Consider the following 24,746-nt stretch of genomic DNA (forward strand, 5'->3'; position numbering starts at 1 on the left):
AGGGGCCCCAGAGTCCCAGATTACTTGAATTCCCTCGCAGCCAGCATTTTGGATTACCCCAGCTCTCATGGCAGAGACACAACACAGTCCCAGCCGCACTGTAAGAACCACCACTTGCTAGGCCTGAGCTAGGCAGTTCAACCAGAAACTGGGTCTCATGACCCTTACTGGAAATTATGACAAACAAAATTTCAAGATGGATACGATTTTATCAAATAATCTGAAACCACTGTTCAACATTTACTAATGGACATGCCTCACTTCTTAAGGAAATAAATTTGAGAAGCAAATGGAAGCAAGTCTAGATTCAGTTAGTATATTTTTGGATCAGTGGAAGGAGGACACTCATCCTAGGATCCAGAAGCTTTTCTGCAGATAGCAGTTTTGTTTTGAAAATGAGATTCCTTCCTTTAATTCCCAGTTTTACCCACTGTTACCTTCAAGATTCACAGACAGAATAATCATTACAGTCTGGTAAGACAAAACCCTTCCACAAACCAAAGACAGAAATGGTGGAACCTCTTCCTTAAGGATATAGGCAGTTCCCCAGATCTTAAACTAGCTTTCATTAGAACACAAACTCAGAGTTTTTAGGCGGAGGAAATCAAGATCTGCAAGGAAAAGGTAGACTTTAAAAAAAGGACTGAAACAAAATATCCCCTGTGCCAACCATCCCTTTTCTGGATCAGAAAATTTTTTTCCTACCTTGCTGTCTAATCCAAATTTCACCAACTTGCCAAAAACTTTCCTCAGTGTTTTCTGGCTTCTTAAGAAAACATTCTTCCCTTCACTGCTGAAGCTTATCAGAGTACCTGCAGCCTGCATTTCCCTGGCGCATCCCTCTCTCTCTAGCGTACGGCACAGCAGACTGCTGCATCTTGACCTCTCTGCCTGGTCCACTGTGTGGTCTGGGACCTGTATCCTGCTGACCATTTTCCTTTCATAGGAGCAACCAACCTGCTTCTTTCAAAGGCTCCTACCCAGCCCAGGGAGCAGAAGCCTAGAAAAGTGAACAGGCGGCCTTTTCCTATGTCACCTTCCTTGTATATGTGTAAACTCAATATGACATCCATTGAAAACACAGTACACTGTAACACACAAGCAAATCAGGCATACATGCATATGGCCAGCAAAATTCAAGAAGCTCTGGTTAAATAGTAGTATTTTGTTTCTCCATTTTGAGGAGAGTGGGAAAGAAAGTGAGTAGCAGATAAAAAGCACGCAGAGAGGAAAAGACACATACAGAAGGATTTATGCTGATGCCTTTCTTAAGGCTGAAAAATTCAAATAAGAGATTTGTATCTACAATAACAGAGTGATTAATACAGCTTTTAAAACCCACCTTGCCGGGTCGTATTTGAGAATCCAGTTGTATAAATTATGGTTCTTTAATAGCTACCTCGTGGAAACCAGAAAAGTTGAGAAGCGATAGCCTGAGGCACCATATAACCTCTGGTTGCTCTTGTTTCTCAAAAAACCCTACCTAATGGTTTTAATAGCCTGATATGCAGTCATTCGTCACAAATTCAAAAAATAAAGGTTCCTTGATCTATCTATATAGTATTCATCACAGTTATACCCAAGCAGTAGAGCAAGCCCAACATTTCTATTTTCATAAATATACATAATACAATTGACATTTTGCTTTGAACTTGCTAAACTACAGCAATTCCTCAAATTTATGGTTAATAAACTATCTCACATACCAAGACATTTCTTCTGAATGCTTTGAATTAGAATTATTGCACTGCTGCTTAATTAGATAAAAACTGCGCTACCAAAGAAAACTACTTTGCTTTCAAAAGAACGAACTTTGGGTCTATAACCCATTGAAGACATGCACGCATAAACAAAGCTTTGTTCACATTTAACATGAAGCCAGCTGTCAGAAGCAGAGTCAACACTGAAAAAACTCTGATACAAGTAAAATTACTTTGTGTGATTTTTTTTCTCGCCAGAATGACAAGCTTTTCTGAGACAGGATTCTATCTCTTAATAACAAATAACTTCTGTCACATACTGTTCACATCAGATTGGTTTTACAAATCAATAGTGTCAAACGTTGTTTAGTACTGGTGCACAGAAAATTACATAAAAATGATTGATCAGTACTTGCAACTAAATACCTTATTTCAATAAGTAAGTTCCTTTCAATGAGTTATGTTCTAATTAGTTTTTAAAAGAGTTCTTTAAACATAAATGTGCACGATTAAAAATACTCCCCTTTTAGATGTTATTAAGTTATGCCTTCTAATTTTAAGTAAACAAGCTTCAAAATGCCAACAGATGATGTAGATTTAACTATTCCTGGTTGGGGGGGGGGGGCATGATTTGGTCTGATTGGGCTTTAGGGTATTTTTCTTTTTTTTTAAACTTTGAAATCCAGAAATAAAATTCAGCCTTTGATAACCCAAGACTTTAATAAACACAGCTTTCCAACACAAACTTGCTTAATTTATTGTAACAGTCGACCACAACTTCAGGAAGGTCACTTCTATTTTCTCCATGTGTAAACTCTGAAACTTATGAAGTTAAATGTCTGAAAACTATGAAGTCTTGCATGCAGTTCAAAGACAGGAGAACAAATGCCTAAACTTAATAGCACACATTTTCCATTTACTGTAGATATTGTAATTAACTATTTTGAATTTCATAGCTGACTAAATTTTCTGCAGCAGAAGTATATTACTAAATAAAGAACACACTTTTTAAGAGTATTTCTCAGTACACAACCCCAACCCCACCAGTGAATACACCCCTCACATGCCTTCCTGACAGCTATGAGCCATCCGTTGTTCATGGACCACCACTTCATATTCGCTTCACAAGAAACAGAGAAGAGCCTGTGAACCTTATTTTTCCTCCCAAAGACTTGCCACTTCCCACTCAATGGACATCTCATTCTTTCCAGCTACACCAGATTGTCTTACCTCTTCTTCCATCACTGACACCTAACATCAATAGAAAGAAAAGGTTCCCTCTTTAGATGTAGGATTACATTAATTGAAGATAAAGGCCAAGCTCTTGTGGCAAACAAAAGCTGAGGTCCAGGTATCAAGTTCCTAACCACCTGCTGGATGCGATGTCTTTAAATACAAAAAGTTGTCGGGATTCATAGCTCCATGTCTCATGAGCATTTAGTACTAACTGAAGAACATTCCATGGTATATATATAAATCCATATATATAAACCCCATAAGAATACTGCCTCAAAACCCAGAGTGACAAAGAATTCAGACCCAGCTCCATTTCACAGCAGTTGGGATTCAGCAATATAGAGTTGAAAGAAGCTGGTTTTCCGTGATTTCTATGTCTGGCATATAATCAAAGACACTCAGTAGACCCCAAATTGCAGTGATCAAGAGAACAAAACCACACATCCTGGATAGAAAAAAAATCTTTACTATTCCTTAACACCAAAAGGTATTTTGCATCTGCTTTTCACTGCTCTTATATTATTATTTTAATTACTTTTGATTTACAGCAAACTGCGCAAGCCCCATGGCACCCTGTTTCTCCTTGTTTTCAGACTCCACCTATCAGCAAGATATCACGGGCAAAAATACTCCATGTATAAAACCAATGCAATGGCTAAACAAGTGAAAAATATTAATTTCTTAACAACACTGAGATCCGATCTTTGAAAAAATTGTTTTGAAGAATGACCTGCCCTCACTACTTCAAAAGGAAAAAAAAAATCCTGTGCTGTGTTCTTGAATCTGAAAGATGTTTTAATGGAAATTATTCAAAACACTTTCAATAATTACTTTAGAAACTCATCTTTAGTACTGCCCTCAAAATTGCTGATCTTACATACGGTCTTTTCAGCTTCAAATATTCCAGATCTTACTTATACTTTACACTTAATTTACTAACTAAAAGCACTTAAAATTCTTTCTGTGGAAAAAATAGAAATAAAAAAAAATTATAGCACATCAGCATTATATACAACTTCCGTGGACAAGAAGTAAAGAATTGCCTAACTACTTACTTAAACAACAAATGCTCGGAGGAATTTTGAAAATATACCAGGATATGTAACATACTGACTTAACAGCAATAATCACAAGTAACATCTCAGATTCCATAATCATGTACGCCTCTGCTGACTTAAAACTACCGCTCTGGGTTACAACTTAATTGGGTTGGGTTAACTTAGTTGGGTTACAACTGGGTTACAAATTAATAGTTCCTTCACTTTACCTTACTGGTTTTAGAAACTGATTATACAGTTGTAATCCATAATTGGGACTGCTTGACACCAAATGCTATGTTGGGCCCATGGACCCTAACTGTGATATATTGAAAATTCTAAAATAAGCAAAGGTCTTCTGAAAAGGCATTTTCATTAACACAGCGCTGTGAAATCTTCACTTCTAGAGCCAAAAAGTCAATACACCTGGCACTACATTTTGAGAACACAAGTATTCACTATGAGTCCACATTCATGAGTGACAAATCAAACTTACACTCAAACCCCACTACATAATCACTACTTCCTTCTTCCCAAAAAGAGGTAAATCAGACCTCACATTCCTTTCTTCCCCCTCCATGCTCATGAAAACGGTACAACATCATAAAAACCATTTGCTTCTTCAAAGATCAAGGAACCCAGCAACATGAGAGGATGAGTGTGGTATTAAGTTATGCTGCTTAACAGCAGAGGTTAACTGTTAGAAAAAAAAAATAAAGCAACAAAGCTGCTTAAAGAGAAAACTCAAAAATAGAGACAAGATGATCATTCCCCGTTTCACACTCAGAAATAAGTTCTGAAACAACATCAATAAACTTTTAAAACTGTTTGAAAGACTTCATTCTAAATAAGTAAACGAATTAAAAAGTGTTTCTTTGCATAGCACACTTCCTATTGCATACAACTTAAGACATTTCTTACCTTTCCCTGAGCTTTGCCTTAGTTACAGAGTTTCCCTAGCCAAGCTTCCAACTACACTGCAGAACAGAATTATTGGCCAGATACCTGGGCTTGACCAAAATGTTTGGCAGAGGACTGATAGCGGGAATCAAAAGGCAGAAGCAAGCTTTCCATTCCCATGACTCTTTGCCCAATCAGAGACTGAATCAATCCTCAAATTTAATATACAGCAAACTAAGAACTGATCCAAGTTGTATTGGCTGGGTTAGTCCTCCACAGCAGTTCCCCTGACTAGAGATCACCAGAGCGCTGAATTTCACCGTCCTTACGTCTCTCTCACCCAAGAACACAGAGAACTTCTGTGTTATGGACAGGCTGAGAAGAGAAGGCACAAAGCCAACAATGCCAGCCTTGTGTCACATCACATTGCTTCAGGATTTGCAACCTTCGGTATTCTGTGAGGGCAGCTTTTTATCTCCATGCACCAACTAAGCACCACCAAATAAGAATCAAACCCTTTTATAGAATCATTTTAATGGAAATTATACTGTATGCCATGGAAAGTACTGCTATAATGCAAGTTTGTGAGCAGAAAAAGAACAGAAGAGAAAGACAACACGAGATTGAAAATTAAGATAACCTTGTTATCTTAGATTAACACCTTTTCTCCTATTGTGCAAGAGGGTTGTAGACAGTACACAAACTGAGCAGAAGGAAGCAGGCAGTAGTTAGGCACTGGAGTTTTGGGTATGTCCTCCATACAGATGTGAAATCACAGAAGACAATACTGAAGGCCTTTAAAAATTATGTCACCAAAACCATGAGTTAATAAAAAAATTTGGTCTGCAAGGGCTGATGACATGTTTAAAGCAGGCAAGCGTTCTCTTTTCTGACAAGAACAACTCCATTGTTTAAAACACCATTAAGCTAGAAACTCTATGCATCTAGGCAGCTCTACACACACAGTTATTTAATACTACAGTTTTAGAAGTTATTTTATGTTACAGCTTATAATACCCAGCTGCGGACTGCAAAATTATATAGCATGTATTACGGTAGAAAATAAATAGCTAATTAAGCAAAATGGGCCTTTATTGACTTAACCAAGTTTTCCTCCACATTTTATTAAAAAACAAAAAGACAAAAGCTTCGTTTGTTGAAGACAGTTCAAAGCTTTCTTTTCCTGAAGAATCTTGCACGGAAGGTTTTACAAGCTGGGAAATCTTTGGCAGTTCTGACGTTTTTGACTCTACCTGAATAATTACAGTAAAACCCTAACTAATACTGAGAACCAGGAAAATGATGCTTCTATAGTAAATATGAATTTGTATGTGCTATTAAAGAAGAAAGTGACTTAACAGATCAAAAGATAAAATTTTCCCACCTCTCTTTGTACCTTCTCCAACTATCAACCCACTCCTCTTGCCAGCAGACAGTACAAATTGAATTCCACTGAAATCTATACTTTTAATAGGCTAATAGACTGTTACCATTCTGGATACTGGTTTGAAGCTATTCAGCTCCTGCCTGGAAAATCCATCTACACTGTCTCCTGGCACATGCAGGAGAAAAGAAAAAAAAAAAAAAAAAAAAATAGCTAAGCAATGTGATAGCTAGAGAATACAGCATCAGTCAGTTCTGATTACCGCAACAGTTCTCCAAAATTTCCAATTTTCAAAACTGTGCAAAAATTTCCATATCCTCTTTTTAATCCAAACACTCTTTATTCAAATACCAAACTGACTATTACAAAATGGACTGCATCATGAACTGGCTTAACTTGCTTCTGAAATGCTGATAAAAAAGACTGGAGAACTACAGAAATGCAAAATTTTACTTGCTTGAGAAATTGCAAATTATAGTCAATTAAATAACAAAGTACAGTGAGCTGTGTACCTGAAATTCAGTATTTATAACGCTAGTGGATCTGTGGAAACAGAGTATCAAAAGCCTCTAACATCAAGATGCTTTGAGGATAAAAACAAAGCAGAGATTAATTTCTTCTCCCTCTTCACAGGGATTTAGCATATTTGTCTTCGGCATTCCAGAGCTTAGCATAGATTTTGGACTGCACAAATAATTCTTTTTACAGAGCAAATTCCTTATTTGCTCTGTATGATTAAGTCAGGTAACAGCAGGGATAATGATACTCCACCTTTTGACCATGGAAGGAAGAAAGAGTAATTCACTTACCTGGGAAAATAGAAAGGACAGCCAACTGGAATTAAATGCAACCAATCAGGCCTAATTAAGGCAGGTGAGACCAAAGTGGAGTATGCTCTTTCACCATCAAGTTTAGATGAACAGCTACACAAGAACCAAATAAGGCTTACTCCTGGGAGGTTTGCCAGCTAGCACTTTATCTAATACTCTACAATATGCTATGGATAAAGAAGAGATGGAGGCATCAGAGTCATAAGTTTTTAATTCCGTTTAAGCAAATGACTACTAAAGCACATTTATGGAAGAGAAAAAGACGCCTTAATCACTTAAAATCTATTGCGAACTTACGCTTTATTTTTACTTAGTTATGCCAACACATCACAGCCAAAACTAAGAGCTCCACTGTACAAGGTAAGATGGTCCTTCCTGAAAAGTTTACGATTCAAATAAACGAGATGGAGAAAGCATGAGAGATAAAGAAAGATAATCCCTACTTGATAACATGAAAAAGAAGCACCACTCCAAGATCATGGGGAAAGAAATTCATTTAACTAAAAACTGAAACTAGATTTCTTGAATAACAGAAGAGCTATCCTTTCTTTGTGACAGCTGTTCTGTTACATTTCAGATTTATTAGCCACATTAGGAGACAACAGTTCCTGGAAAACTGACATAAAAATGGGATATAAGTGAAAGTACCCTAAATTCTTGCAGAATCATACCAAGGTAGCAACTCTCTGAAGACAGAACTCAAAGCATACATTAACTATTAGCACCCTACCAATATTGTACGTGTTACTGCTCCAGATCTACTTATTGTCTGAGATTCAAATGAACAGGTAAGAGAAGTGAACCTCAGAAAAGAGTAATTTATCCCAGGATACATCTAGAGCTTCTTTAACAAAAGCATGGGTACGCATACAGGATCACCTTCTGTAAGAGCCTGAGCATCCAAAAAGCACTGCAATAAGGTTTGGCTGTATCCTCTAGCTATAAGATTAAGCCCTATAATGTAATTTTTATATTCACTGCAGAAGAGTTTTTCAGCAGGCATGACACACTGCACCCCATTTCAGCAAAACATGTATTCTGTGCTGAAGTAATCTAGGTACAAGTCAAAGAAACGGAACCAAAAAAACCCAGCTCTTAAAGAATTGAGTGCTGCTACAATTTTACAATAATAATTTTGACCAGTCATTCATGGTATCTGCTCCCTTGGTCCACTAAAATGACCTTAAAATGAAAACCAAGGCATACTATAAAATGTTCTTTTCTCCAACGGTCAGAATACTCCACCTACCAGATACATAAAGTTAGTCAGCATCACATGACACAACTAATTTTTCCTCTCAAGTTATTGCTGATAATTGCACTGCCCCAATCAGCAAGGGGTGCAGAACATTATTTCACATAAAGTGATTGTTAATTGTCATATCACTTTAAAATGTCATTTGTTAACTAATGGTAATTGAAAAACTGATTTTTTCATAGCTGCTTAAAATATAATCAAGAGTGACTACCTTTCTCCTAACACTAGCATGTCTATAACCAACTCCAAGAGCTTTTACCAAGCTCTTTTTCTTTTGTTTTGCCATCTTATAGATACACGTGGACATCTAGAGTCATATCATTTGACCACATCAGAAAGTCCACAGTAAAAAGTTTCTGTATAATCATAGTCATGCTGGAAGACATGAAACAAAACAATGTCAATAATCCTGTTGCCTTTACTTACAGTTCATCACCAGAGCCCATTCAAACCAACACATTGCTTTCTTGCAGGATTATGGAATTTTGTATTAGCCAGCAGCTGATAACATACACAGTGATAAACTTCTGCTTAATACAAATGTCAAAATGACTAAAGAATAAAATGATGGGCAAGTTGGTGGAAAAAGCTGTAAGGCAAGTCAATTTTTTAATTAAAAAAAACTGCATACCAGAGAATGTTAATGAGCTGAAAGTCCCCTGAGACCACTTTTACACATTCTGCACTATTTTGATGCCCCCACTAATGAAAACTGAACTGTTCTCACTCAGACCTGGTTGAAGACTTTCTTTTTTCAATGTCATCACAAAACTTGAAATCTGAAAGTATCTTATTCATCAGGTTACTTTACTCGCTTACTTTTAGCCAGTCAAAAGTTATCAGACTAGAAGCAGAAAAGACAAAATAATCACAAGCCACAAAATAAAAAAATTCAACAATACCTTTAACTTCTTCATAAATGCTATCATCTATTGGTTCACTGCTCACTTGTCCAACATCATCATATTCCTCTTCCTCCTCCTCAGGAATAGTATTAGATTCCATATCTATGTAACAGCAGTTAAAAAAGTTAACATTTACTAGAAAAGTATGCCTAAGCAGAAATTTATGCAAAATGAAAACACAAGTCATCTTCTATGAGCTGGTGCTTATAGTATATTCTGCTTATTTTCTTACAGTGTTCATACGTAAGAGCTTTCAAGCTAAACCGTATTCTTGGAAAAAAGCAAAAAATCTTGCAAAAGGAGAAAAGTCATGGAAAAGCTACAACATGATTGAGAACTAGGACTCGCTATTCAAAACTTGGACAATTGGGAATACTAGAGTCCCCAACATAAGAAGGACATGGACCTGCTGGAGCGCATCCAGAGGAGAGCCACAAGGATGATCCGAGGGCTACAGCACCTCTCTTATGAGGAGAGGCTGAAAGAGTTTGGGCTGTTCAGCCTGGAGAAGAGAAGGCTCCGGGGAGACCTCATTGCGACCTTCCAGTACCTAAAGGGGGCCTACAGGAGAGCTGGGGAAGGACTTTTTACTAGGGCATGTAGCGATAGGACGAGGGGGAATGGCTTTAAACTGGAAGAGGGCCAGTTCAGATTGAACATTAGGAAGAAGTTTTTCACTCTGAGGGTGGTAAGGCACTGGAACAGGTTGCCCAGAGAGGTTGTTGAGGTCCCATCCCTGGAGGTATTCAAGATCAGGCTGGACGTGGCCTTGGGCAACCTGGTCAAGTGGGAGGTGTCCCTGTCTATGGCAGGGGGGTTGGAACTCGATGATCTTCAAGGTCCTTTCCAATCTAAACCATTCTATGATTCTATATACAAATGTGACAGGTATGATAACGGACGGAACTACCATCACTAAGCTGTACTGGCAATAAAGGCTACTGCACTACCAGCTGGCTTACCTTGAATTACAAATTTGACTTGCTGTACCCATTCCTCTGCTTCTTTGGGAGTGGCAGCTGTAAACTATTAAACATTCATTAATAACTACGAGCAGTAATGACAAAAACGCAACTACAATTTCATTAGCAATAAAAAAGAGGGACTGTAGCATTCTCGTCACTTCCTCAAGAAACCATTAGTAATTCTTTTCATGTCTTCTGGTACTTTTCTTGCAAGGATGCTTCTTATAATGTACAGCTAATTTTGACAAATTTACGTAATTGAAGGAGAGGATGATGGATTTGAAACTCTGATCAGCAGCTGGCAGCTGTGCAGAAAAAAGCTGCTTCTCTTCATCAATGTCAAAGCCAGAACTGATGAACAAAATTTGCCCTTGACAATTAGAAGACACCCATGAATTTCTTTAGACTGCTGGGTACAGTTTTCTTAAAAATGTTCTTGTCAGACTCCAACACACTACCTGACAGCTTAATTAACTGGCTTTCAACTGCAATCTCAGATATTTAAAACTTATTAAACTTACATTCCATATTGATGTCTAGCTGATAGATCTCTGAATTGCACAGCTGATATGTGTCTTTACGTAGATTTTCCTTGCAAAGCCATGACCAATACAGTATGTATTTAACACTGATATATATTTTAACTTTTTTTTACTATTTAATTCATACAAGAAATCACACAGACATACTATACAATAGATAAAGTGGTAACACTGAAATGACCAATAGATAAAGATGATAAATTTCCTTGCTCTTGTCCAAAAAGATAATATTTGAACACATACTTACATATTTTAAATCAGATTTTTTTCCTAATATATGAATATACAATATAAGCAAGCGAGGGTTTCCTTTTTTCATTAAGATGTCAGTGCAAGTTGTTTTACTGAAATGTTAATTCAGTAACTGGAATTGTAACGGCTTTATCAATTTAATTTCAAGTCAACATAAAAAAAGTCCAACCTGATAAATGCGCTTATCAGGAGCGGAGATTTCAAAACAGCAATCTTTCTTTGCATCCTTCCGAAGGCTATTATTCATTCTGATGGTGTAGCCCTCTAAGGCAAATTCACCTTTCTGTTGTTTGTCTGTTGGAGATAAAAAATAAAGTTAGAGCTTCATTTACAACAGTGAACGTAAGTGGCTCAGCAGGTTATCGTTTATTCAGATTTTGTTTTCTATTTCATGAATTTTACAAAGAACGGGGAGGTTTTTAGCAAAATGATTAGGTGATGCTTCTGGAGATAATGCTTTATTTTAAAGGAAGATGTACACAAAAGTACATTTTCCTGTAGGATGCCTAGGAATTCCACAGGGGGATGTTTGCAGATGGTGGTCTTGTTTAGTAAGAAGTGCATGTTATGACACTTGTATCCAGGGAAAGCCAAGAACTGGAACTTGCTAGACATGCTTTCTAAAAATCAGTGTCTCTTTCGGGTTCAGTAAACCAATGGGAAAACCTGTCTATCTCAGAACTTGCTGAGCTCCCTCCCAAACTAACCACTTCACTCAAAAAATAAACCTCAAAGTCCTTTTTAAGCAATTGGAAAAACTTCTCTTCACATTCTCCCACCCACTCCCAGATGTGCCTCCTTTCCACATGGCAGAAATACAGAATGAATTTTGTTATAAATTCAGATGTGTGTTCCAAAAGCAGTTCTCTCAACACAGCAAATGTTTAATTAGCTAATAAAAGTACTGAGCCCTACCACAGTTTATTAGGTAGAGCCATGTGGTTGTTTTAAAGACAATTCTACTTTTCAAAGGTTCTGGTTTATAAAAGTATCACTTAGAACAGGCCTGAGTTTAAATATACTGCATGGTGGGCAAGCAGCACCTGTGCCCTCCTTCTGAGCTCTTCAGACCAAAACCTGCATCTGATTTTACGTGCTCTGGCATGTTTTGGTGGATATTAAAAACAATCAAAAAAGGTAAAAGTAAACCAGTTTTGCAATTTCTGTATATCACAGGGCAGCATTCAAGTGAAGATAGGCATCATCAGTCACATTTTGCTCAAGCAAACAAAGTGCAGTTTGCAAATGAAAGAAAAGGCCACAAAGCGTGGGTTTTTTCCACAGCAAAGAAAAGCATTCGTTAACAATAAGCATCAGGCACAACAGCAAAACTACTTTAAGTATTGCTGAACAGAACTTAGGTGCAAATCAAGCATCCATTGCTTATGTTTGCCAACAAAAGACGACGACTTTTACAGCAGATAAAACAGAAAAAAACCCTACAATTTTCTACGTAATTTTGTCATCTTTCTGGAAATTTAATAGGAAAGCAAATCTTTCTTCCACTCCTGAGAGGGGAAAAATTGGTCAACACAGCAACATGAACATCAATGGATGTAAGGGGCAGTCATCATATAAATACTTTGCTAGTAATCTTACATGCACATAGACACAAATTCTTTGTCCTTCCACCTTTTTATGAACTCTCATCAAGTAAACACCAAATAACAAAATTATGTGAGAAAATCCAGGGCACTGTTCTATTTTCTCTTCTAGTCTCTTCCCCCACAGTAAGTTTTCTTATATCTTAATTAAGTACTAATGATACAGTACTAATATTTTATATTTGCTCAACTGTCCACCCCTATATCAAACAGTATACAAATGCAAAATTCATAGAATTGCACCAAGGCAGATATTAGAAATAATATCTAGCCAAAGGTTAACAAGGTCCTCTTTTAATGAGATTCATTGCTGCCTAGAAATTTTATTGTTCCCTCACTTGTAACCTCAGGGAGAAGATGAAGTGAAAGACATTAATTTCTCACTCTCCCATGCTGGAGGTTTATCAAAACCCAAGAAGACAGAAGCATGCAGACAGAATAAACAAACACCAGGATCAAAAAGTAAAACTATTTTGTCAAGATAAGAATGAGGCAAGTATTCAAATTTAGTCAGATTATTTCTGAGACTGCTTCTCTGTGACATGGATGATCCCTTTTATGGTAATACGGTTTTACAGAGCTAATCTCAGATGATCTCTGTACTGGTACTCGTTCTTTCAAAGAGCATTACAGTTAAAACAGAAAGACGCTGTACTTTGCACTGGAAAGGGAACGCAGTGAGTGGTATCCATATTGCCTTTGATTGTTTTATTGTTTATGCTCTCTTTGTCTTATCTATCAGAACGTGCCGTTCCAGTACTAATGAAAATTACCTGTATGCACGACCAAATAAAAAATACATAACCTTTGTTATTAAATCCTTTCACTGACCTTTATAGCAATAGACTAGTGATAGCATTGATACTTTTGCTTCTAATTGTCTGTGCAGTAAAGCACCTCTGATTAAAGTTCAGTGTAGCATTACACATACGCTTAAAATGTTGACCATGAGGAAATTCTAAGACAATGAGACACTTCACAGCCCAGACCCCGCAACCATTAAACTTGAGAGAAAGACTCTCAGTACGCATTCACACTCCCTGTGGCAGCAAGCCAGAGATAAGGCCCAGTACGTCCTGAGAAATGGCTCCAGGAACACAGAATGGCAGGACACGCATGCTCTGATGGTGACAAGCAATGGAGGTCTACAAATCCCAGTTGCTCTTGCAGAATACATCTTTCCAGGTAGGACTGGACACTAACCCCATCACCTGATTACCATGGAGCAAAACATGACCCATGGTAGCTGTATGGCCAGGCACAGTAGTCAGGTGCAGGCTTGAAGGCAGGGCCATCTTGTAATCATCAGACTGAAAGATCATCTCAAACTCATTTATCAGCAAAGGTTTGCAGCTAAATAGGTGTGCAGACAGACTTGGGCTCTCAGTTTAAAGCTGCCATGTGAAGTTAGTGCTACAGTGACTTCTGTGAACTTTCACATTCAGAGTTATATTGTTGATATCAGAAATATTTTCTGGAAACTGTGCTCTGGGGAGAGTTAAACAGTTTTTGATGTTTAAAAACTTTGAAGACTTAAAGATTTCACTTGGAGATTTAAAATTAGATATAGTTGCTTTTTATGATGGGAGCCTTAAAAACAGCTTCAGGAAGCATATTTACACTACAGACATTTCACTTGCATTTTGAACCCCCAAATCAGAACCGAAGTTTTGCCTAGACAGGAATACAACAGAATATTTAAGAGGAACTAGAGAGAGATATACAGATGGAACTCACTTCTCTGAAGGAGGATAACATTCTTGCTGCCTCTTATTTTCTCAAGATAGGGCTTTGCAGTTGAACAACAGGCAACCCTTAAGTTGCCCCAGAACAACATAGAACAGAACTGTAAAAGTATGCTACTATCAGGCTTCAGTCTTGTAAAAACAAAAAAGATCATGAACATCATCAAGCATAAATTAAGCACAATTAAGTCAAAACTCATTTCAGAATAAGCTGTTCTTTGCTCCCATCTCCTCCTCTTCCCTTCTCCCCATATCCAGGACACAACAGAAAAATAAATCTGGGTCTGCGTAGATAATTTTGCATCAGGAATTTAAGGTTGTAAAAAGCTAGTATAACAGAGTGGGAAGTAAGGCACTAAATGTTAAAAAAAGAAAAAAAAAGTAAAAACTATTACGTACATATTTAAGAGAAATAAAAATGGGGGGCTATATCTGAAATGGAGAAAATACAGATCTGAATGAAATTTGAGAGCCACTTTAAACATTTTTCTTTCATATAAACTTAATTCATCCTAAAAAAAGTTAAACGTTGTTAATAGCGGAAACAGGACCAATATTATATCGGGAAAAAAAAGAGTCTCAGGGGAAGCGGAGAAAAAGGGTTTTGAAGTAACCTTGCGTAGCTGAGTCCATGGGAACTTTTAAAACAAAGAAGGGTAAACCTTCAACGGGGTCTTGAAATGATTGGGTTGTAAATTTGAGGCCTAAGGCAATGTGCCCATATTATTAGCACATGTAAAAAGAATTAGTGCATTCTGAAGAACAGAAAGAACTCCGATAGTAGAAAGGAAAGAAGTTACAGAGAAAGGCATAAGGAACAAAGGCAAACAGAAAGATTTCAGAGAGTGATAAAGTATTTATAGATACTATTAGAATCTATAATTTAAATTTCTTCATCTTGAAATTAGGAGCCTGTGAGATCTTATGGTTTACATGTCTTCATGCTAAATGGCATTTCGCATACTTTTCCATATGCAGGATGTCTGCTTTCTAAAAATAGTAAGTGTCAGTATCTCCAAAATGGTAATTCCTTTTCCAGCTTTTGAAACAGTCCTTTCCAAACACATGCATAGGGATTCTTCTCTTTTAGCTAGCAGATCTGAAATGCAATTGATTTTTTTTTTGTCCTTTAATCTAGTCCTCTGAAAAATCTAAATTTAAAAAATTAAGAAATGGAAGCAATGATTGAAACACACTATTTAGGGCACCAGTTTGTTTATATTCAGTTTGCTTATACTCGATAGGTATTTTTTAAATAACGCACTATTTACGGCAATTGTGCCTCTCGAGGTCTGACTTTAACATTCTCATAGCAGAATATTCAGTACTTATTAGATAGAAGCCTTTGCCATCACCCTGCTACAACAAAGTCCTATTGAACATTTACAATTCCTGTGGATTTCAATTATGGATTCTGTCAAAAGTAAAGTCTAAACTAAATAAGGATTTTTGTCTTTCCTATGTGGTTGTGCAGAGAGGGGGGACTAAGAGAAGGTCTGTAGCTAAAAGCAAAATGATACTTCAACAGTACGTGGCAGAAATTCCAGCAGCCTGGGTGAGTCAGTAGGACAGCTCTGCAAATGCAACTCTAACTAGGCTTCCCTCTCTCTTAATATTGTTCAGTCACCAAGTTCTTAAAAAAAAAATTAAGAAAACAAATAAAATAAAACAAAACCCTTATTTTGCATGAACAGAAGTAGCCCATCCATTCACCTCGCCATCACTGTCTTACCAAAAACCAAAATTTTCATGTCCATGTTAAAAATAAATGAAAAAAAAAAAAAAATCTACTCAGACTTTTCTAAAAGCTTCTGAATTATCCCCCTCTTCAATATCATATTACTGGCAGGCAGACAGATACCATTTTCAAGTTATAAAAATTAAAATAAATTTTTAGTGCCCATTAACAGGGGAAAAAATTGCCACGACATTATCAATTACTGTCTTGCTAAACATTTAGCTGATCTCTCCAGTTTGCTGAGACAGAAGGGCATATAACATTGTGGCCTAGCGAGGAAGAAGTAATGAAGCCATCAATTCATTCATTTATAAAGCAACAAATTAATTTTCCTTCTTCACATGCACTTCGAGGTCTGAAAGGTTAGCCATACCACCTAGGCGCCTGAGTACCCAGGAACTGTCAGAGATCATATAGAAAAACAACATGCAAACAGGGTACCCAACTCGGGATGCAATTGCATGGAAGCAAAGAAAAGGGAAGGACTGTAAAATGTTTATGGAAGGAAAGAGTATGAAAAGGAGGACCAGGCAAGCTTCTGGAAATCCAAGCCAGCTCTGACATTTGAACACGCTTCTCTGCAATGTTGTGGGCCATGTGCTGGCAACAGACATTGCAGCACAAGCACCAACATACATGCGCTGCCTGCAATACCTATTTCTGACACGTTATTAGGTCAAATCTTTAAGCCTTGCTCCTCCATCTACTCCACATATCATTGATCGGGGGGAAAAATGCAGGTGATTCACTTAGACCTATCTATATTGCAGGGATAAATCCACTATCCAGTGCTGCACCAAATGTATGAGAAAACAGAGGAGGAAACAGGAATCAAGACATTCATTAGCCTGCAGGCATCATAACTGTTAAAAGGATGCTTGTAACCTCTTAGGTGAACACACAGACATACACCAACACACAGTCATTTACTGTATTTCCACAGGCTTTACCTTGTACTATATCCTCCTGGACTAGGCCTCATATTTTTCATAGTTCAGGTCTGAATAAATGGTTCTGAAACTTTTCCTTACATGTGTTTGTGAGCTTTATACACTTCCATACTTCTTGCTTTCCCAATGTAAAAAGGAGAAAGTAAGAAGAACTAGAAGTGTTTTGGAGACAACAAATCTACACAACATAATTAAAAAGGCATCCTTTAGGCTCACATTTAGCATTCGGTTACATATACACTGATATTTAAACATGAAAATCAAACCTTGGCGAACAAAATACACACCGCACCAGACACAAATTATGCTTCACGGATTATTTGCCTCTGTATTCGGTTTTAAAAACACACACAAGGCAAAACAAGCCAAGCAGGACCTAGAAATCCCTGCTGCCTCTCTGCATTACATCCCACAACACACCGGCAAAAGCACTCCATTATCCATTGAAAGAGACACAAGCAGGAGCACTGAGCATGTACGGAATCCCCCTCTCCCTTGTCTCTCTTCAAACTGGGTTCACATCGACGAGGGGGAATTTTCCTGTTGTGTGAATCAATCCTGGAACCTGTCAGAAACCAGGGCCCAGCTAATACAAAACATCTGCAGACACTGCACAGGCGAGGGCAGACCGGCATGGTTTAGACAGACACCATCCCAACGATTCAAGAGGTGGCAGCAATTTGCACGAAGCCACCCAATTTCACACTTCACCGCTGTTCTACAGTTGGTAAGAACGTGTCTTCATTTTCTACGTGGTCCAAGTTATCTGGTACAGCATCATGGGTCAGAGCAAAAGAAGGGCCCCAATATGACAGTGTACTACAGCAGTACCACTGCTGGCCATAATAGTGGGAGTGAATACAGTTTCAGGTTCCTCCAGTGACTAAATGCCAGATGTCCTCAGGATTGTCTCATCGCACACCTCATCCATGCTGACAATCTGCAGCTAAACAGCATGATAAACAGCAGCACTTACATTCACAACCATCAGGACGACAGCTCAGTTTCAACAGCAAACTAGTTTGCTATGGAATTACAGCAGTCGCTGGCATCCAGTTTCCTCACAATGATGGTGATTTGCTTCTGCCCTGCAACAGGAACCTTTAAAAATGTACTATGGCATCAGAGGGCTGAAGTACCTCTGACCAGTCTAGAAAAAAAGCTTTCTTCTTCAAAGGCAAGTTGTGCAGAGGGTGTTGGTCATCCCAGGTCTGCAAGAGAAAGCGATTCCACCATACTGCGCTACTTTTGCTGCACTAACAGCACCGGTCACATGGAGGCAAGGCAGAAATTCATGTATTTGATTTATTTGCTTGCTCCATGAGCTACTGTTTGGAGCCTGGCTCTGTCTATACAATTCCCAAAAGATGGTCCATGGACTCTCTGCCTCTCCCACATCATTAGATTACAGTTAGGAGGATCTTCCCCAAACAATCTGCAGCCTACAAAAGCTGTAAGTGTATAAGCCAAAGATCTGTCTATAGACCGATAAAGGAAAGAGATCCCACAGTGTATCACAGCCAATTCCTAACATGACACCAACCTGCCAAGTGCTGGGGAACACACTTCAATGTACCTTAAATTTCAGCATAGGTATTAGAAATGACAGTGTAACCTTGATAGTCAGGTTGTTGCAAGAGACAGAAAGAAAAAAAAAAAAAAAAAAGAGGATGGAAAAAGGGCAGGTGGGCAGTTTTCCTGCCTTAATCCAAAGCCCATATGCTAGAAAGCATAAATAACCATTAAAACAAAGATAGGGGGGAAAAAAAGCTTTTTGTTTTTTGAGAAAACTAGCAGGTGAAAAGACAAAGATTTAAAAACCCAGAACAATCTTTAAGACCTAGCAATATGTTCTGACCAAAATATTTGCCATTTTTAAGTACTAGATAATGCATAACTACATATAAACAAACAGCACAAGATAATTTTCCAGACAAAGAAATAAATCATTACTAACAAATCAGTGCTATGCCACACCTCCTAAAAATTTTTGAAGAAAGATTGTTTGTGTTTTTGAAGTTTGCTCAATCTGTAAATCCCAAGAAAAGAGCAAGGAAGAAAAGGGAACATTTAGCAGATATACTCCAGAAACAGAGAATATGATGGGAAAATGTAGCAAGATGAAAACTGGACTTAGAATTAGTCCCTTACTTCATTTCTTTTGTTTTTAAGGAAAGGATGACTTTAAGTGACTCAGCATATCGAGGAATGAAACAAACTGGACCAAATTAAATTAGTCTTTAAACAAAACAACACAAAATAACTACCTGCACTAATCTCAAGCAGAGTCACATGAACATAAGCAGAAGAAAAAAAGCCTCAATGGGAAGTTTGCCCAGGAATAAGTTTTTTTTTTGGGGGGGTGGTAGGGAAGATGTAATTGCACTTTTAAATATTTACTCAGATATGTTTCTGTATCATTTGTTTTACCCTTAAACAAATACACCTGGCACACAATTTAAAGGATATTTTATCTGACTGACAATTTTAAAAATTCAAAGTGGTATACCAATATTTATGCCAGGTTCATTCTAAACTGGCCATTAAAGGTTAAAAGTCACCTTCAGAAGCTAGCTTTAGTCTCCATGACTGGTTCTCAGTTAAATATATTACTTCATTTCTAGCTTTTTCAGAAAATAAGCTATTTAGAAAGAAACATGGAACTCCACTATGCAATTTTTAGACTAACATTTTCCTGGATAGAACCATCTTTAAAAAACTCAGAAGGTGTAATTCCCAGATGGTGTTTTAAAATTAAAATCCTATTTGTACAGAATGAACATTTTCTGCCAGTGAATTAATTGAGTACCAGTATACTATCAAACCTAATAGAGCACAAAGTAGCTGTACAAGTACCTTAATCTTTTCTCAGTTTCCCTGCTTTAGAAAATGAACACCTCATTTACAGAACTGAAGAATATTTAGACATTTTTAAAATTCACAGCACTGTTTAAGAACCACCTCTTTTTTCATGTGCTTTGCCTTAGATTTGCAGTTTCCAAGTCCACTAAAGCTTTCATATTCTTCTGTGCATTAAAAGATCATTTGTATAGTTTATCATAATTATAATATTACCTTTGTCACTTCCATAATAATAGAAGACTGTCTTACTGATAGCACACCAACGTTTCTGCCATTCAAAGCCGAGAAAACTGTGATCTGCAAATAATATAATTAGTGTTATATCACTTTATGTCATTATTGACCACAAATACGTTACTTCTTTTCAAGGGTGAGGTAAGAGGGAGGAGGAGACAGGGAAGGTGCTAAGGAAAGGAAACAAAATCTGGATACAAAGAAGAGAGATGTATGACACTGAGAAGGAAATTAGAAATAAAAATTTGTGGTAAGAAAACAAATGGGAATTTGAAATCACATAAAGAGAGAAGTCATGTGTAACATTAAATATAAGGAAATAATGAACAACTTCCTAAATATTTCCTAGAGTTATTGCAGCATTAAGTAGGCATTAAAATGACAATATAAGATTTATTGAATCAAAGTAAATATTGACTGAACCAAAGCTGAGATCAATATTTGCCCTCTTGAAGGAAAATAAATCTTGATGCTCACTGAAACATGAAGTCAACATATGGTACTTTTACATACGTTCCTAATGTTTTCTTCAAAAATATCTGAAAGTCTCTGAATTATGGCTGACAGCGGACTTTCACAGCATGATTTTTTTAGTCAATAAAGAAATAGGATTTTCTTTTAATGCTACAGGAGCAATTATGTGCTGTGCTTCTTTTGCATAATAATGCTTCAACATTTCAGGTTCTATTCCATTTTATTCATCACTCCTGTATAAAGTTATTTGCGTGTACAACATCAAATACTGACACATAGCCTTCCCAGATATAAAATATGAACTAGTTTGCACAAAGATAGTTAGACTTACCTTTTCTGCGTTTTTCCAGGTATCCAGCCTTCAGAACAAACTGAAGATCTTGAGCTGCAATAGGAGGAAACTGATTCCCTGAAAAAAAAATAAGTTCTGTAAAGCACTGCTTTTCAAGAAAAATACATGTAGTAGCATTACAAAACTTATGGATTTTACACTCTCAATATGCAGGAGCTACTGGGAAAAAAAATTCTAGTAACTGCTATGCTAGATTATTTTAAGTACAAAAACTTAAACTAAAAATGTCAGAGCTGTTGCTGCTCACCACTTTAGTAAGGAAAAATACAGCTGTGTAGGTGGCCGTGCAAGTCTCAGAAGGTAAAATATGTAATTAAACAACCTATGGCAACTCAGAAAACATTAGTTTGTCTTGAACCTGGTCTGTAAAGCAAGTTGGATAATGACAGCAGTAAGTTTTCAAATGTGCAAACAAAAAGTATTCAACACAATTAAATCCGGAACAGGGTTTTCAATACTAGCTTCACACAAAATCATCATGAAACAACATACAAAGGTGAGGACCCTCTATTACACGTCTACATAAAAATAAATCAGATGAAGACATCATAAAAGGTGATGCCTGCTGTTGAGAGATGTTGCCTAATTTGCAATATGACACAAGAGTACTGCCTATAGGATCTATAAGGCAATACTGGATAGACCAAAGACACTGCACAGAAGTCTACAAAATTGTTGATCTACAGATACTAATTTTAGATATTGCAGAGCATGGCTGCATCTGCAAAATGTTATGTTCCACCGTATTTTTTTTCCTTTTTCTCAACTGCTAATTCACAGCTAGAAGCATGAGATCAACCAGTCAACCCTGCCTCAACTTAAAATAGAAATCTAGACGTTAAAGATTGACTTCCATCCTGCATCCTTCCCCTCCTAAAACTACAGAATTATGATTTAAATGGAACTCCTAGTATTAAGAACAGAAATACGCTAGCTATGCCTGCTAATTATCATGTCTATAAATGTCATACTGTTTACTGCAAGCAAAAAAGCATAACAAAAGCTATTCTTGTACTGCTGTTTTTTTAGGTGCGTGCGAACATCACAGTGAAGTTCCTACTACTTATTATCATCAAATATTCATAAGAGTCACCGTAGGCAGGTGGCCAGTTTACATAGCAGCAATTGTTCATCAAAATATATGTAATCTCATTAAGTTCTACCAACATAAACATACAAAAAAGGACTGATATCAGCAGACAACCCCTGTGCTAAAAATCACTTTAAACTATGCAGGGTGGGTTAAAGATCAATTGTCCGACCTTGAACCAAGAACACTGTCTCTGGAAGGCGAAGCCAACTACCTGGATTTTTGGGTTGTCCCTTAAAACAGAATTTTTTTTAAATCAGTGTCCACAAATAAGTTGCTTTAGGGTGGTCTTATTTAAATACAGTTGTGAGAGCAAGAATACAAGAAAAAGATATAGGAACTTGCAGAGAGTGTTATTTTTTTTAAGTATGAAAAAATTTAAAATGACAATGCATTTCTCAAATACTACAACTGGTTTTTTAGACAACAAAAGATTTTATTGGATACCATAAGGTAGTAGATAAAATTTTACATACATTGACATTTCCACTGATTTTTTTTAATTAACATTATTTTTAAATATTAGGAGTACACTAGCTATTATTTCAGCTTCTATGGAATTCTTACAACTGTATTAAAAATGCAAGAGTTATTGGCTCCATGTACATGCATTTTAAAATGCTGCAGCTGTCCCCCCTCGCTTAATAATATGCAACCACTGCACAATGTTAAATGAGAATTTAACACAAAGACATTCGCTGGCTGGTACATGGTAAGTTTAGTAGGTACTGTAAAAGATGATCTAATGATGATATTATGAGAGTTTTACAAATATACATAGTGTGCTGCTTTATATTGGTCATTGGGAGGCATCAGTGTGCAGCACTTACAGCTTTACCTCATCCAGTAGGGCTTATTTTAGAACAGTGCATCCCCACAGATGTGGAAGACATAATTAAACAAACAAAACCACTTCACTCTTAAGTTTTTTTAATTTAAGAATTTCAACCACTAGTTGGATGTCACTTTATACATTATTGTTTGTATCAGTTTGGGATTTGATGAGGAAGCTTGGCAAGTGATCGTTTAGTGAACGGTCAAATCAAATGGGACGTACAGTCCTAGGAAAGTTCATACTTTGGGGACTCCTTAATGTTACTCTGCCTGCAGGTAGAAGTTCATCTGAACTGACTACTTCAAAGAGTCAAAACTGCACTCTCAGTTTTGCTACTTCTGCTGAGACGAGCCGGGATAAATTTGATGATGGCATTTTCTGAAGCTACATTTATTTTGCACTGAAAGCTCATGAGGAAAAGAGCCTGCATGAAAAAGGCAGTCTTCCACTGTTCTGGTGGCACTGCCGAAAGAAGTCGTTCTCCTACCCTCAACCTGTAGAGAAGCCAGTTTCTTTTTCTGTTCCTCAAAACAACTGAGGCAGTAACTCCACGAAACAAGCAGCAGCTGGTCAGCCCCACTGCTACTCACAATCTGTAAGTAGCTGAAACAGAAACAGATCACGTGCATATTACCGTCCTTCTGTCAGAGAAGCCTGGGAACCACAAAATATGATGGAACTTCAGTGGAAGGGCAGGAGAAACGGACCCAATTGTAATATCTCAAGACACATACAGCTGTACATGAAAGAAAAAACATAAATCTTGCTAAATTCCTTCTTTCATTGCCCTATACCTCCAGAAGGAAGGGGAGGGAGAATAAGTAGTATGAAAAAAATAGAAGAAAGAGAAAGAACCACCTCCTCTCAGATTCTCATTAACCACAGGTGTTGTGCATATGTGGTGGGAAGAAGGCACAAACACAGCTATACTCTTATCCCTGTACTGGAACGAAAACAAGGAGGGGAAGAAAGAAGAGAGAATAACATCCTCCTTCCAGCTACTGCCTAGAGCCAGCATGGAAGACTCCTAAACTGTGTCACCTTTCAACCTTTCTTCCACTTTTTCATTGCTTTACTCTCTTATCCACATCTCAAACAGGATTTAGGGTGAACTGCGATCCCTAGATGTGGGACCTCCCAGCTGAAAGCTTGGGATTTGCATAACCGGTTGGGGTTTACAGTTGCTTTCAATCAAACATTGCTTCCACATTCATCTGAAATAGATCAGCCATAGGCTTGGCACAAATCTTAAAAAAAAAAAAAAAAAAAAAAAAAAAAAAAAGCATCCCTAAAGCTGCACTTTGTTATAGTAAAGCAGAATTTGTTTACATTACACTAGCAGCTGAAATCAGAGACTTATTAGTTGACTACCGCATCGGACTTTGAGTAAGACAGCTCCTTCTACAAAGAATCTATTTAACACAGAGAAAGACTACCAAGAAAGATGGCATTACTATTTTTTTTAATAAAGAACTACTAGGGGTTTTTTTAATGAGAACTGTGAAGCAAATTAAACAACTTGCTTCAAATCATGTACTTTAGAGTTCAGAGCTCTGAATTCCCAAATATTATACTCCCATGCATGCCTCAGGGCATCTTTAGAAGAAGGAAAATTTTTCCCTTACCTGACGGATGCGGGTGAAACGGCCTGAACTTCAGTTTCCTCTAATTTTGCAGGAGATTGTCCAGTATAAGAAATTAAATGTAGAGATGCAAGGAGATTGCATCCTAGGGATGGCAAGATAGCACCTACTGGTATTAAGTTTCTTGGGTGTCTCAGTGGTTGTTGCTCAGACACTTATGGTCAAGCTGACTACCAGATCAGAGCAAATTTCTCTCCCAAAATCAGACCG

At 37.3% G+C, this 24,746-nt stretch overlaps 1 protein-coding gene across 3 annotated transcripts in view; it reads right to left on the minus strand.

Annotated features, from left to right (window-relative positions):
* The window catches only part of SKAP2 (src kinase associated phosphoprotein 2), a 121,586-nt gene that overhangs the window by 29,461 nt on the left and 67,379 nt on the right, over nucleotides 1-24,746 (minus strand). For all 3 annotated transcript variants that reach the window (XM_082478968.1, XM_082478967.1, XM_082478969.1), the window contains exons 5-9: nucleotides 20,948-21,025; nucleotides 20,122-20,205; nucleotides 11,179-11,303; nucleotides 10,213-10,276; nucleotides 9,248-9,352 (exon numbers count right to left, since the gene is read on the minus strand). In XM_082478968.1, coding sequence (XP_082335094.1) covers nucleotides 9,248-9,352; nucleotides 10,213-10,276; nucleotides 11,179-11,303; nucleotides 20,122-20,205; nucleotides 20,948-21,025 — 456 coding nt within the window. The remainder of the gene's footprint in view (nucleotides 1-9,247; nucleotides 9,353-10,212; nucleotides 10,277-11,178; nucleotides 11,304-20,121; nucleotides 20,206-20,947; nucleotides 21,026-24,746) is intronic.

The sequence above is a fragment of the Vanellus vanellus genome (assembly GCF_965231255.1).
Source record: "Vanellus vanellus genome assembly, chromosome: 2".
NCBI lineage: Eukaryota > Metazoa > Chordata > Aves > Charadriiformes > Charadriidae > Vanellus > Vanellus vanellus.